Source organism: Chelonoidis abingdonii, chromosome 2 (genome assembly GCF_003597395.2).
Source record: "Chelonoidis abingdonii isolate Lonesome George chromosome 2, CheloAbing_2.0, whole genome shotgun sequence".
NCBI classification, from domain to species: domain Eukaryota; kingdom Metazoa; phylum Chordata; order Testudines; family Testudinidae; genus Chelonoidis; species Chelonoidis abingdonii.
Window position 1 is genome coordinate 51,939,504 of NC_133770.1, and position 13,530 is coordinate 51,953,033.

The window sequence follows — 13,530 nt, forward strand, 5'->3', positions numbered from 1 at the left end:
AAATGAAATTCTTTCACTCCAAGCATCAAGCAGAATCAATGGTTCTCAACCTTTCCTGACTATTGTACCCCTTGTAGGAGTCTGATTTGTCTTGTGTACCCCCAAGTTTCACCTCACTTAAAAACTATTTGCTTACAAAATCAGACATGAAGATACAAAATTGTCACAGCACACTATTACTGAAAAATTGTTTATGTTCTCATTTTGACCATATAATTATAAAATAAATCAACTGGAATATAAATACTGTACTTACCTTTCAGTGTATAGCATACAGAGCAATATAAACAAGTCATTGTCTGAATGAAACTTTAGTTTGCATTGACTTTGCTAGTGCTTTTTTGCAGCCTACTGTAAAACTAGGCAAATCTCTAGATGAGTTCATGTACCCCTGGAAGACCACTAAGTACCCCCTCAGCGTACATGTACCCCTGGTTGAGAACCACTGAAGTAGATAACCGTAAAATAAAAAGTTGGATGGGGGAAGTGAAGAGGTACAACTGACAACCAGAAGGGTGGCTGATTTAGAACAGGCTTCTTGGGCATTTTCTATCTTCTTAAAAACAGCATAACGCAGAACAAAAACCACCTGAACAGACATCTGACCCCTATGCAGAAAATTTGAGAGAATGCATGAGGCAGATGTTTCCATCACTGCAGTTTTAGCTGTTCTACTGCTGCCTACTGTAGCTTACACTAATTAATACATAATACAACATAATCACTTCTCAGCTCCTGTGCAAGACTTCTAGGAAGAGATGGTTGGCTTTCGGGAGTCAGCTAATTAGAATTCATCATAGCACACTCAATACTTAGCTAGTGCTCAAAAAACCCCAGATACTGCATTGGAGTAGTGGGGGGCGCACACACACGCGCACATACACACACACACGGAGGCCTGGCTGAAGGCCTGTTAGTCCTAAAAATGTAGCCTGCATCAATTCATTGTGGTCAAACTGGCGTCTCTGCACAGACCCAAAGCTCAGAACAAAAAAAATTTAGTCTCGCAAGATACAAAGCTTGGTTTGCCTTAAAATATGTTTTTCTAAGACTATCTACACCCAAGACTGCGTCAATTTTAAGAAAGTTGGAAAGACCCATAAAAACGTGATTACAAACTAAAATTCAAGACGCCTATGAGAGTAAAAAAAGGAGTTCCCAAGTTTATTTTTTGCCTCACATAATGACAAAAGATCATTTTCTGATAAACCATAGTACAGTCCCACGTCTTACATTTTTTCCCCATATAACTTATGAATCCTTCCACACAGCAGAGACTTAGTTTTTAAACTATGATAGCCCACTAAATGAAATTAGGTCTCAATTCAATATTTGCAGAATGTAAAGCAAAGCAGACAATGTGCTGAAGACTTGAATACATCTCTCTCTTTAGAACAAGGACTGCCGTTTTCATTCAGCACGCTGGATGTCAGAACTGACATCCATACTGAAACCAGAAAAGTCGTCTTTCCTCATTAAAAACTACTTTGAGAGAGAGAGAGAGAGAGAGAGAGAGAATCAGGGAGGGTTAAACTTCTTTAGTAAACGAGCATACATCTTCTTTCTGTAAGTGGTTAGATGACATTTTTACACTTTTGTTTTAACCTCACAATGAAATCTATCACACTTCGTCTCCTTAAATGGCAAGAGTAAAAAACTAGCAACTGTTTTGGGGAGAAGGGGGAGGAGACAGGAGGGATCTTTAAAGTGAAGATTCCAACAATACCCCCTGTTCTTTATGTTATGAAGTGCAAAAGAAACAAAACATGGCTAACTCAGACAACAAGAGAGGAGCTCGGCATTGGGAGGGAGGAAGGAATAAAAGGATGGTATAAGCATCATTACAGTTTCTTTTCTTACCTGTCTCTGAGCCTCAGCCAGATTGTAGGGCAGTGTTCCCTCTTCCAGAGGAGCAATTCTTTCAATGTCAGCTAGTGTCATGCGTCTGTGGAGATCAAGCAAACACTAAACTGAAATTTACATTAAACAGAGGGTTTTCAAACAACTATAAGTTACCTTTACTTCTAGGCACTGTGCTAGAATATCGCTTCCCACTATTTTAAAAAAAAGAGCAGAAAGAGAGATCATTTCTACTTACCCCCGTGGCTCATATAAATCTGCTAACTGAAACAAGATGTCAACTTCCATTGGTGTAACCTGACCAAATTTCTGAGCTGCCAGAACAAACTCCTCTACAACAGAATAAAAATATATGAGAGAGGAAAACTAATCAAACCAAAACAGAACACCCCAAGCATCCCAGAGTCACTATTCATTTTCGTATTAAACCAAGACACTGCAAAAAGTTCTCCCACCACAAAGTAAATGTACGTTTTAAATTCTACATCCAGCATGGAAATAAGAGTAGCTTTCTGGTTTTCAAAGTCAGTGCTATCAGCAGGATTTAAGATATCTGACATACGGTATCAATCAGCTGTGGGTCAGAGGGGAAAAAACAACAACAAATCCAAACACCCCATGAACAAAGACATGGAACTTTTCATGGATATGTCCCAGTAGGCCACATTAATGAAGCTTTGGTGTTGCAGAGGGAATTCTCTATAAAAGTGATTAGTTAGAGCAGATAACATCTTGTTCCAAGCTTGTAGATCAGCTCACTATGCCGCCAGTACAAGTTTATGGAATTCTTCAACTACCCTTGAAGGTCAGTTTTAATAGACTGCCAATTTGGCAGGAGTCCTAGGAAGTTTTTGTAGACTTTGAATATCTTTACATTCTCTCCTCACCCAGCTCTCTTCCCCTACAGCCATCTTCAGTTTCCTAGGACTTTCTCCTTGGTGGTAACAAAATGCAAAACCCGGAGGGTGGACTAAACAGGAGCGTGAATGGTTGAACAATACACGGCAAAGAGCTGAAAACAAAGGCACAAGTTTGTGTGCTTGTTTGCTTTAAAAGCATACGGATGAGTGTCCTCCCCTAAGCCAATACTTCATGAAAAACTTCCTGACTGCACAATCAGAGCATTTCTACTAACCTTTAGTCACTTCCACATCTTTTCTATTTCCAGCCAGAGTACTGTAGATCTTCCTAATGAGCTCCATGTTGTTAAGAAGAGAATTAAATCCATTAAAATAGGAAAAGCTGACCTGATGGGAAGTGGTACCTCCAGCAGCCTAGAACAGAGAGAGTAAAAAGAGGGAAGGAGAGGAGCTATTTTAAATGCTTTGTAACACTTCAGGATCAAGAAAATCTTTGAAAAAAGCTTCGAAACAACATTAGTTTATAACAACGACAGTAGCAAGGGATTTTTTTAAATGCAAAATAAATAGCCATATGAAAGAGTCTTATGTTACTGAAACTAATCATAACCAGAATGTAAGACTCACCCCACCCCTAGAAGCCTAAACAAATACATATGCAGGATTATAACAACATGACCAGCAGTAATTTACAGAGTTCAAGTTTCAATACTGTTTCAGTTGGACATATTTTATATGTTAGTTTATTTCTTCTATTGAGAAAATCTTAAAACTTATGGATGCACAGAAAAACTTTATCAAAACACATTTTAAAAACGGTTAACCCAAACATTTCAATTCACACTGTGTTAAACACAGTAAGTGCAATCAATACAACATAATTTAAGCACAGCATTCATAACGTAGCACATTTCTGACCACTGAAAACGAGATATGACATGGCGGGGAAGGAGGGGGAGAAGGGAAGACACACATGAAAGCCACTGTTAGACTGGATATGCAGAGGCAACCCTCTCCACATGGCCCTAAAGAGACCTCACACACAATAGCAGATTCACATCTAGGCACTACCACAAAGACATAGGCCAAATGTGTCCAAAATTAAGATATTCAGCGGAAGGCTGGAATCACTGACCAAAGGAAGGGATGGAAAGTGTGAAGTGTGATGCATTTAAAATCTGAATGGAAAAGTATTTGGGGGAAAATATATCACAGGGAATAAACCCAAACTGCCACAGAATAAACTGGATGAACAAACAGAAGTCTGATCTAATTTCTATTCATTCTATAATATGGTTTGAAAAGCTCTTTCAATAGTTTTTAGTGACAATTATCAGCTTTCATTGATCCAGATACGATACACAATTGTGAGCTATTAGTGGAACTCTAAACTAACAAAACAAACATTTCAAGAATGATTGTTCAGACAGGGGGCAATGGCCTTTTAGAATAGAGTAAAATTTGCCATGATAGAACAATACTTTAGTATGACACAGCCCAAGGTTTTCAACCACTCATCATTTGCTTGGGCTTTTGTGTGAGGAACTGATAGTAGGATCTATGAAGAGATACAGCCTGAGATGAGAGTCTAAGTTTGTTTATGTGGACAATTATGTATCAAGTGATGGTCACAGGGTTCAAACAGAATAATAAATTTGGGGAAGGGACTGTCTCTGTGTATGCACAATGAGGCCTGGATCTCTAAGGGTACGTCTACACTACCCACCGGATCGGCAGGCAGCAATTGATCCAGCGGGGACTGATTTATCACGTCTAGTCTAGATGCAATAAATCCACCCCCAAGTGCTCTCCTGTCGACTCCTGTACTCCACCTTAGCGAGAGGCGCAGGAAGAGTCGACGGAGGAGTGGCAACAGTTGACTCACTGCAGCGAAGACACCACGGCAAGTCGATCTCAGTACATCAACTTCATAGCTGAAGCTGCTTAACTTAGATCGATTCCCCCCGCCACCCTTCCAAAGTGTAGACAAGGCCTATGACAGTACAAGTAAGGAATGTACAACTTACCGCTACTAGACATTCTTCTACAAATGGTGTCAACATGTGTGGCCGGATAGTGACCATAATGTCCCTGAAGTCAATGGCAGTGACTCTTCCAGCTTGAGCATTGTCTCGCTGCACAAATGCTTGTTTTGCATGTTCCAACTGTATCTCCTGAAAATGCATTAAAACAAAGTTATATTTTGCTTTAGCTATATTTCCTGAACATGTACGTTAAAGTTAAAATCCACAGCATACCAGATGCTCTATAAAAGAGAGTTACATGTCATCCTGCACTCACATAGGGACATAGTTCTGCATATATTATTGTTCAACCTTCTTTATGCACAACAAATGAGGTCTCCACTAATATTTTCCACATCTCAAAAACAAGACCAGGGCTCCTTTTCCCTCTCTGGGCTTGTCTATGCAGGGAAGAGCCAAGAATAGCTAGTGGAATAGCTATAAGTGCAAATAACTATTCTGCACTAACTTCCTGTGCAGACACACTTAGCATGGAACAAGTGTCCACACAAGAGTGACTGCAGAATTGGGGCTTTAAATTCACACCTTAGCTTATTTCTCACTAGCTTCCCTTTACGTTCTGCAATTCATTTAACAGAGAAATGTGAGCAAGAGTTTCAAAAAAACCAGTACATGTGTGCTCCCCATTCATGTATTTCAATGTAACCAAAGGTATCACATCCGAGAACACTGATCAGTTGACTAAGATTCTCAGCAGGTAAATTAAATCTCTGTAAAATTATATTTATGTTCAGCTTCCAAAATGATCTCTGCAAAGAGGAGAACGTGAGTATTTCTTCATAACGCATCTTTATTTATTTATTTTTAAACTGAGGGTAGCTTATCTGTCAAATGCTGTAAAGGTGGAAAAGGTTTTGTAAAATCAAACTAGAAGCCTAGTTTACAATGCTTTGCATAACCACACCTTTGTTATTATTTCCACTGCTACCAAACCACGATCACCTTTCAAGATATCAGCATTAATAGTAGATGGATATCAATCATTTGATTTACCTGATAGCAACACTCAATGTTTTCACAGTTTGTGATTCAAATGTACTCGGGAAGCGGGGGGAGAGATACATGACAAGTAAATCACTCCAAAAATTACAAAATTACATCTTCTCCTACAATCATCTACACAGGAGCTGCGCCAGGGATTTTGGCGCCATAGGCGGGGGTCCTTCCGCACTCCCGGTTGGTGGCAATTTGGCAGCGGGGGGGTCATTCCGTGCTCCCAGTCGGCGGCAATTCGGTGGCGGGGGGTCCTTCCGCGCTCCCAGTCTTTGGGGCACTTCAGCGGCTGGTCCTGGAGTGAGTGAAGGACCAGCCACAGAATTGCTGCCGAAGACCCGGAGCACAGAAGGACCCCCCGCCGCCGAATTGCCGCCGAGAGCCACAAAATGCCACCCTCCCAAATCCTGGTGCCCTAGGCAACTGCCTAGGTCGCCTAAATGAAAGCGCCGGCCCTGCACCTACAACCTGTTCCTAGCAGCAGGCAGATTTTTTTCCCTCCATTCTGTGTAAAACTGGAGGTTTTTATGACTAAGCTACCTACACCAACAAAATCCAAACTTAGCATAGGACAGGTTACAGACTGGGACAATGTCAAAGATTTTCAGATGGTTTTGTAGTAAGTCTTAAACATAGTGAGAGTGAAGACACAAACAGGTAAACTTACCTATTTAGGATTAATCCCTTTGAATGGGAAGAGGAAAAAAATGCAGACATTCTAACAGTTACTACAATGTTATTGCTTCCAGCTTCAAATCTTATTAAAATGTCTTTTCCCTGAAAGAATATTGCTTATTTCTAAGCCACATCTTAAATGAATTAGTGTGGAGTGTTTTCCTAGATACTGAACTTGTCTTGAAATGGGACAGATGCACTTTGCTATCATCTCCAGTACTCACATTTTTTAAAAAGATTCTAAAAAGTCAAGTTAAACTGAGACCTTGTACTAATCAAGATTCACTATTATTCTGCTTTTAATGGTGCAATGATGCAATTCAATAATAAGTAGAGGAAATCAGTATTTGTCTCATAGGCAACGCCCGCATTCAGTGGGATAAAGAATAGGAAACAAACGTCAAATACAAGATTTGTGCCACCTTCCAAATCAACTTTTTAAATCCTGACCTCATGGGCTTCTTAAACAATTTTAATTTAATTTCTAATCAACATCTTGAGAATTTGTAGCTTGTCTCCAAGTTATGATGAAGCAAGATAATATGTTAGGCAGAAAAATGAGCACTGCTAAATGTTTCAGTACTCTAATTCACCCACTAAATTATTCAGAAATTTCTGGTTCTAATGAGAAATGCTTATGGAAGTTACAATATTTTAGCCATAAAATTTAAGTTACAACTCCAGGTCGGTTACATTTCCTTTACGCTACAGCCCCCTGTGGGGAGGCAGGAAAGGAGATGCTATAATTCAGCAACAACATTCACTCTGGCCATGTCAGTTCTCGCTTCAGCCTGGCTGTGACTGTAATTTCATTTATTATAACAAATGTTGAAGCAAGCAGTTTGGGAAGGCTTTAGGTGGGAAGAGTGCAAGAAAACAAAGTTTGTCAGCTTGAGGCAGGCAGCAACTTGGGAGCTCAGATGATGAGCTGGACATAAAAATTCTTGTACCCCTGTTGATCACCACTGAACACGTGAACATGCTCATTTTTTTGTATCCACTGCAGTAACACAATGAACCGGTTGGTCATATGAACCATGACACACACACACCCCTACACACGCACGCACACATCCAATTTGTGAGTAGTTGCTCAACAAACCCATCCTGATCTGATGATGGGGATTATAAATTTTGTTTTTTAATCAAGCTGAGAAGTCTTTCACATCTTTCATCCTAAGGATGCTTAGTTAAGCAAAATATGGGTGAAAAGCAGCTATATAAGAAAAACAAACTTAATTGCTTCTCAATGCAAAATACTTACCCACTGAACCCTCCCTAGATTAAAGTTTCTGTAATCCCTAAACATACGTTAAAAAACAAGTTTATCCCTTGATGATAGGAGCCTGAATTTCAACAAGCTACAATAACAGTTTATGCAAAATTAATTTGCACGGTCGCAGGCACCAGAGTTCTAATGAAAGGATTTCCCACCTACAATTTCACCTCAGCTTTCCCATACAGCTCATTAAAAACATAATTCATTTTCCAGTTATGTGGAGATTTATGTTCAGGTATGACTGATATTTCCAATTGACTTGCATTCATTAGCTGCAACACAATCCTTTCCACTGTAGCAGATTGTGAGGTCCCATTTACAGGTATTACCATCTCATCAACTAGCATGCCAGAACTGACCAAAACCCTAGCTAATGCTTAAATGTGTTTGACAGACCTATGCATTACCTAACACAAAATCTGATCGATCAACTGATTTTAAACTCTGGGGCTGGGATTGAGATTGTTGTTCTTGAAGCAGATGATAGTATTTAAGCCTTGTCCAACTCATGAGGGACTGCATCTCACAGAGGAAGCTCTTTGTTTAGAGCAGTGAAACTCAGATTGAGGCTCTAGAGCCACAAGTGGCTCTTTTATGTATCTCCTGTGGCTTTGCAGCACATTATATTAAAACACTGCGTGATTTAATTATTACCAATGTATATTATTAACCAGTCAGGATGCCTTTATTTTGTTATTAACCAACTGTAGAATACTTGGTCAATCATTCTGCTGTGAAACTTATATAAATAACCCAGGGTTGTGAGTTCAGTCCTTGAGGGGGCCACTTAGGGATCTGGGGCAAAATCAGTACTTGGTCCTGCTAGTGAAGGCAAGTGGCTGGACTCGATGACCTTCAGGGTCCCTTTTCAGTTCCAGGAGATGGGTATAATCTCCATTATTAAATTAAATTAAATTAAAATTAAAATAGTAAATGAAACAATGAATTCACACTACTGTGGCTCTTTCTGATCTTGAACTGGCTCCTGAACCACTGAGGTCTGAACATCACTTGTTTACAGCACGAATAGATCTCAATTCCTTGTGCATATAAAATAAAGCTTGTTGATTAAATGTTCATCTAGCTTTCTTGTGTCAGAAATGAGGATTAATTAAACTGCACTAACAGAATATGAATATGGAAAAAGTCTTCTCCACAGGAATGGGAGTGGGGGGATGACAAGAAATATGAACTACTTTTAATCTTAGAGTATTTCACTAAAAACCGGCAAGCAGTGCTTTATTTACAAAACAGTAGCTGCAGTACATAAAGGAACCCATCTGGTCCAAGTTAAGGGTAATATAAAAAGCATTTACACATCAGGAATGCCAAGGAGTAACTTAGCATCCGCTGTGGTACCCTGCTGCCTAAAGTCCAAGGTCTAGACGTTAGACCAAGACGACTGACTCACATACAGAGAGAAGGTCAGGAGGAAACGCTCAGTACCAAAGGTTAGGCAATTCAAAGCAAAATTTCTGCACATGAAAAGTAACTCAAATTTGTGCCAAGAATAGTTTCTGCCAGAGCTTCAGCATTTGCAGTGTAAGGCCACAATCGTGTAAGGCAAAGGACAGTAATGACATCATATCTATACGAACTGGGTAACGAGATATACCAATTTACTAAAATTGCTGCGGTGTTACAATTATGTTGAAATTGAGGAGACTGTTTCAGTAAAATCCCAGGACTTCTGGTCACCTGGAGCCTCCAACAAATATGACAGCAACTTAACCAGCTACCTCACCTTCACCCCGGATGCCTCTCAACTGTCCAGTGCACAGCCAAAGGGAAATCTTTGCCCTGCTGCATATCTGAACTGCTGCTTGAGTCGTGAAGAGCAAGATCACTGGGCTGGCCACAACTCGGGTGGAAGGAGAAGGGGGAAGGACAAAACACATCTCTACAGGCCAGCAAGGTGCTAAACTGGAGGTGGAAAGAAAGGAATACGAGCAGACAACAGGGTAAGAAAAACAGAGAAAAATATCCAGGGGGAAGACAGAATATTCATGTGAGATGAGCAATCAGTGTAGGACATGAGGCTGAAGTCCACAGGGATTTTTTTAAAAAGGGGTGGAGCTCAAACAGGAAAATAAAAATAAACCATAACACAGGAATAGGGCGAGAGAAAATGGCAGATTTGGAGATGTGGTCTGGAGTTTAAGGTGTGGGCACCTTCTCTATACTGTGATTAAGATGAAATACAATTAAGTATTAAACACCCATTAAAAGTTTGGTTTTTGGACTGCAGGTGAGAGACAGCAATGGTCTTGACTAAAGAGCATCCGTAATAAGCCAAGCAATGGAAACACATGGGGTTACAATTTACTATGATAAAACAGATACCGACCTTTTCGTAACTGTTGTTCTTCGAGATGTGTTGCTCATGTCCATTCCATTTTAAGTGTGTGCATGCCCACAACAACCACAGTTGTTGGAGATTTCTGCCTTAGCGGTATCCGTAGGGCCAGCTGTGGCGCCCTCTGGAGTGGCGCGCTCATGCGGCAGTATATCAGGAGCCACTGGCCCTACACCCTCTCAGTTCCTTCTTGCTGGCAACTCCAACAGAGGAGTAGAAGGGTGGGTAATGGAGTGGACATAAGCATCACATCCCAAAGAACAACAGTTACAAAAGGTAGGTAACAGTTTCTTCTTCTTCAAGGGCTTGTCATGTCGATTCCATTTTAGGTGATTCACAAGTAGTATCTGTGGAGGTGGGCTTAGCAGCCTGCAGTACTGCCCTACCAAAGCCAGCATTGTCCCGGGCCTGCTAGGTAAGCACTTAGTGGGACGTAAACGTGTGGATGTCCGGGACAGGCTGCAAAAGAGGCCTGCACCCTTGTAGAGTGGGCAGTGACTATCACCGGGGGCAGCACCTTTGTTTGATCACAGCAGAAGCAAATGCAGGCAGTGATCCAAGAGGAAATCCTTTGAGCGGATACAGGGTGACCTTTCATCCTGTCAGCCACAGCCCACAAACAATTGTGTCAACTTACGGAACAGCATGGTCCTGTCAATGCAGAAGGTCAGAGCCCTCGGGACATTCAGGGAATGTAGCCTGTGCTCCTCCTCTGGCTTCAGAAAGAAGACCGGTAAGTAAATGACCTGGCTCAAATGAAACTGAAAGACTATCTTGGGAAGGAAAGGTGGGTGCAGTCTTAGCTGGATCTTGTCCTTGTAGAATGTAAGAATGGCCATACTAGGTCAGACCAAAGGTCTATCTAGCCCAGTATCCTGTCTTCAAACAGTGGCCAATGACAGATGCCCCACAGGGAATGAACTGAACAGGTAATCATCAAGTGATCCATCCCCTGTCACCCATTCCCAGCTTCTGTCGAACAGAAGGCAGTTCCGAGGTGAGTGCCTGAATCTTGGGTACCTGATAAGCCAATGTCACCACCACCAGGAATGCACCTTCCAGGAGAGGGAAAGCAGACAGCAGGAAGTCAGAGGCTTGAAGGGGGATCCATGAGCCACGACAATACCAGATTCAAGTCCCACAGAGGGATGGGATTCCTGACGTGTGGGTAGAGGTGCTCCAGGCCCTTAACGAACCTGATCGTGATATCCTGAGCAAAAACCAGCCTGCCCTTGATCGGCAGGTGGAAAGCTGAGATGGCCACTAGATGGACCTTGATCGATGAGAGAGACAAGCCCCAGAGCTTGAGATGCAGGAGTTAATCTAGAATGAGCTGCAATGAAGCCCACTCGAGACGGACATCATTACCTGTAGTTCAGCAGTTGAAACGTTTCCATTTGGCCAGTTAGGTCGCTTTGGTGGAGGATTTCCTACTTCCCAACAGGACTTGCTGAACCTCGGCCAAGCACTGCGGCTCCTGTGCATTTAGTCACACACAATCAAGCCTTCAGATGTAGCACCGCCAGGTTCAGGTGCAGAAGACTGCCGTGGTTCTGGGACCACAGGCGTGACCTGAGCGGCAGCTGGAATGGGGTTGCCAATAAGAGGCCCAGCAAAGTCCTGAACCAGTGTGGGTGTGGCCAAGCTGGCATTATAAGGATGACCTTTGACTTGTCCTGTCTGATCTTCATGAGGAAACTGGGAAGCAATGGCACCGGAGGGAAGGCGGATATCAGAGCCCCCGACCACAAGAGCAGAAAGGCATCCGACAGGGATCCTCTGTCCATGCGCTGAATCAAGCAGAAAATGCAACATTTTCTGTTCTACCTGGACTCAAACAGATCCACCTGGGGAGTTCCCCACCTGTGAAAGATGGAACTGAGCATCTCAGATGAAGGGACTATTCGTGCTGAGACTAGAATATTCTGCTGAGGCAATCTGCCAATGCGTTCTTGCTCCCTGGAAGGCGAGTGGTTATGAGATGGATATTGTGCTGCGGACAGAAGTCCCAGAACCAGAGAGCTTCCTGGCAGATGATGTGGCTCCGCCTTGCCTGTTGTTATAGAAGACTGTAGCCATGTTGTGCATCAGGACCTGAATCATCATTTCTTGTGTAAGAGGTAGAAAGGATTGGCAGGCTAGGCAAACTGCCCCGAGTTCCCTGACATTGATATGCAGGGAACAATCGTGACTGGATCAAGTACTGGGATTGCCTAACTGGGCTCTCTAACCCAGGTCCGAAGTGTTGGAGACAAGGATCAGTGACGAAGCCAGGGTCGTGATGGGAACTCCTTCCAGCACCAATGCGGGATTCTGCCACCAGATGAGAGACAACAGTATGCTGTCGGGAATGCTGACCCACTCGGTCCATGCTGTGCTGGTTGGGGGCACAGACTGATGCCAGCCACGCCTGTAGGGGCCTGAGGCGGAGTCATGCGTGCCGGACCATGTACATGCATGCTGTCAAGTGACTCAACAGTCTCAGGCACATGAGGGCAGTGGTGAGCGGGTGGGCTCACAGGTCCGAGATGAGGTTCCCCATGGCTTGGAACTAAGTCTTGGGCAACAAAGCTCTGGCTTCAGTGTAGTTGAAAACTACCCCGATAAATTCTATGCATTGCACTGGAGTTAGGGTTGACTTTTTCTCTTTTATCATCAGCCCCAGGTCGCGACAGGTGGAACAGACTGGATTGAGATGCCTTTGCACCTAATCCTATTAAAATCAAGGTACGGGTAAATTTGGACTCCCTGACGTCGCAGTTAAGCAGCCACTGATGCTATACGCTTTGTAAACACTCTCAGGGCCCACAAGAGACCAAAGGGCATCACTGTGAACTGAAAGTGGAGCTGGCCAAACATAAAATGGAGGAAGCGCTGGTGCCCCAAGAAGATGGAAAAATGGAAGTATGTGTCCTTTAAATCGAGGGCAGTGTACCAATCTCTTGGATCCAGGGAGTGAATGATGGAAGCCAGGGAGACCACGGGAAACTTCAACTTCCTGAGAGACTTTTTGAGGCAGTGCAGTTCTAGGATAGGTCTGAGGCACCCTTTTGCCTTCAGAATTAGGAAATAGTGGGAGTGGACTCCTCTTCCTTCCATGTTCCAAGGAATCTCTTCCACTGCCCCCAGGCACAGGCTTTCAACCTCCTGAACGAGGAGGTCCTTGTGAGAAGGGTCCCTGAAGAGGGACAGGAAAGAGGGCTGGGAGGGTTGGTCAGCTATAAATTGCAGCTATAGCCCAAAGAAACCATATCGAGCACTCAGCAGTCCTATGTGATACGAGACCAGGCCGACCAGAAAGGGTAGAGGCAGTTAAGAAAGAAGGGGGCTGGATCGGTGGCTGGGTTGTCATCCTTGGGCGTACCCTCAAAATGGCTGCTTCCGGCCTTCCTGATTTCTGGGACGATCTGTACCGCCGGGCAGGAAGACGACGGATAGCGCTTCTTAGGCCCCTTCTCCTGG

At 43.0% G+C, this 13,530-nt stretch overlaps 1 protein-coding gene across 2 annotated transcripts in view; it reads right to left on the minus strand.

Moving 5' to 3' along the window:
- Positions 1 to 13,530, minus strand: part of SLC25A13 (solute carrier family 25 member 13) — a 147,252-nt gene that overhangs the window by 43,420 nt on the left and 90,302 nt on the right. For both annotated transcript variants that reach the window (XM_032766149.2, XM_032766150.2), the window contains 4 exons: positions 4,748 to 4,894; positions 2,996 to 3,134; positions 2,099 to 2,192; positions 1,861 to 1,945 (listed from right to left, as the gene is read on the minus strand). In XM_032766149.2, coding sequence (XP_032622040.1) covers positions 1,861 to 1,945; positions 2,099 to 2,192; positions 2,996 to 3,134; positions 4,748 to 4,894 — 465 coding nt within the window. The remainder of the gene's footprint in view (positions 1 to 1,860; positions 1,946 to 2,098; positions 2,193 to 2,995; positions 3,135 to 4,747; positions 4,895 to 13,530) is intronic.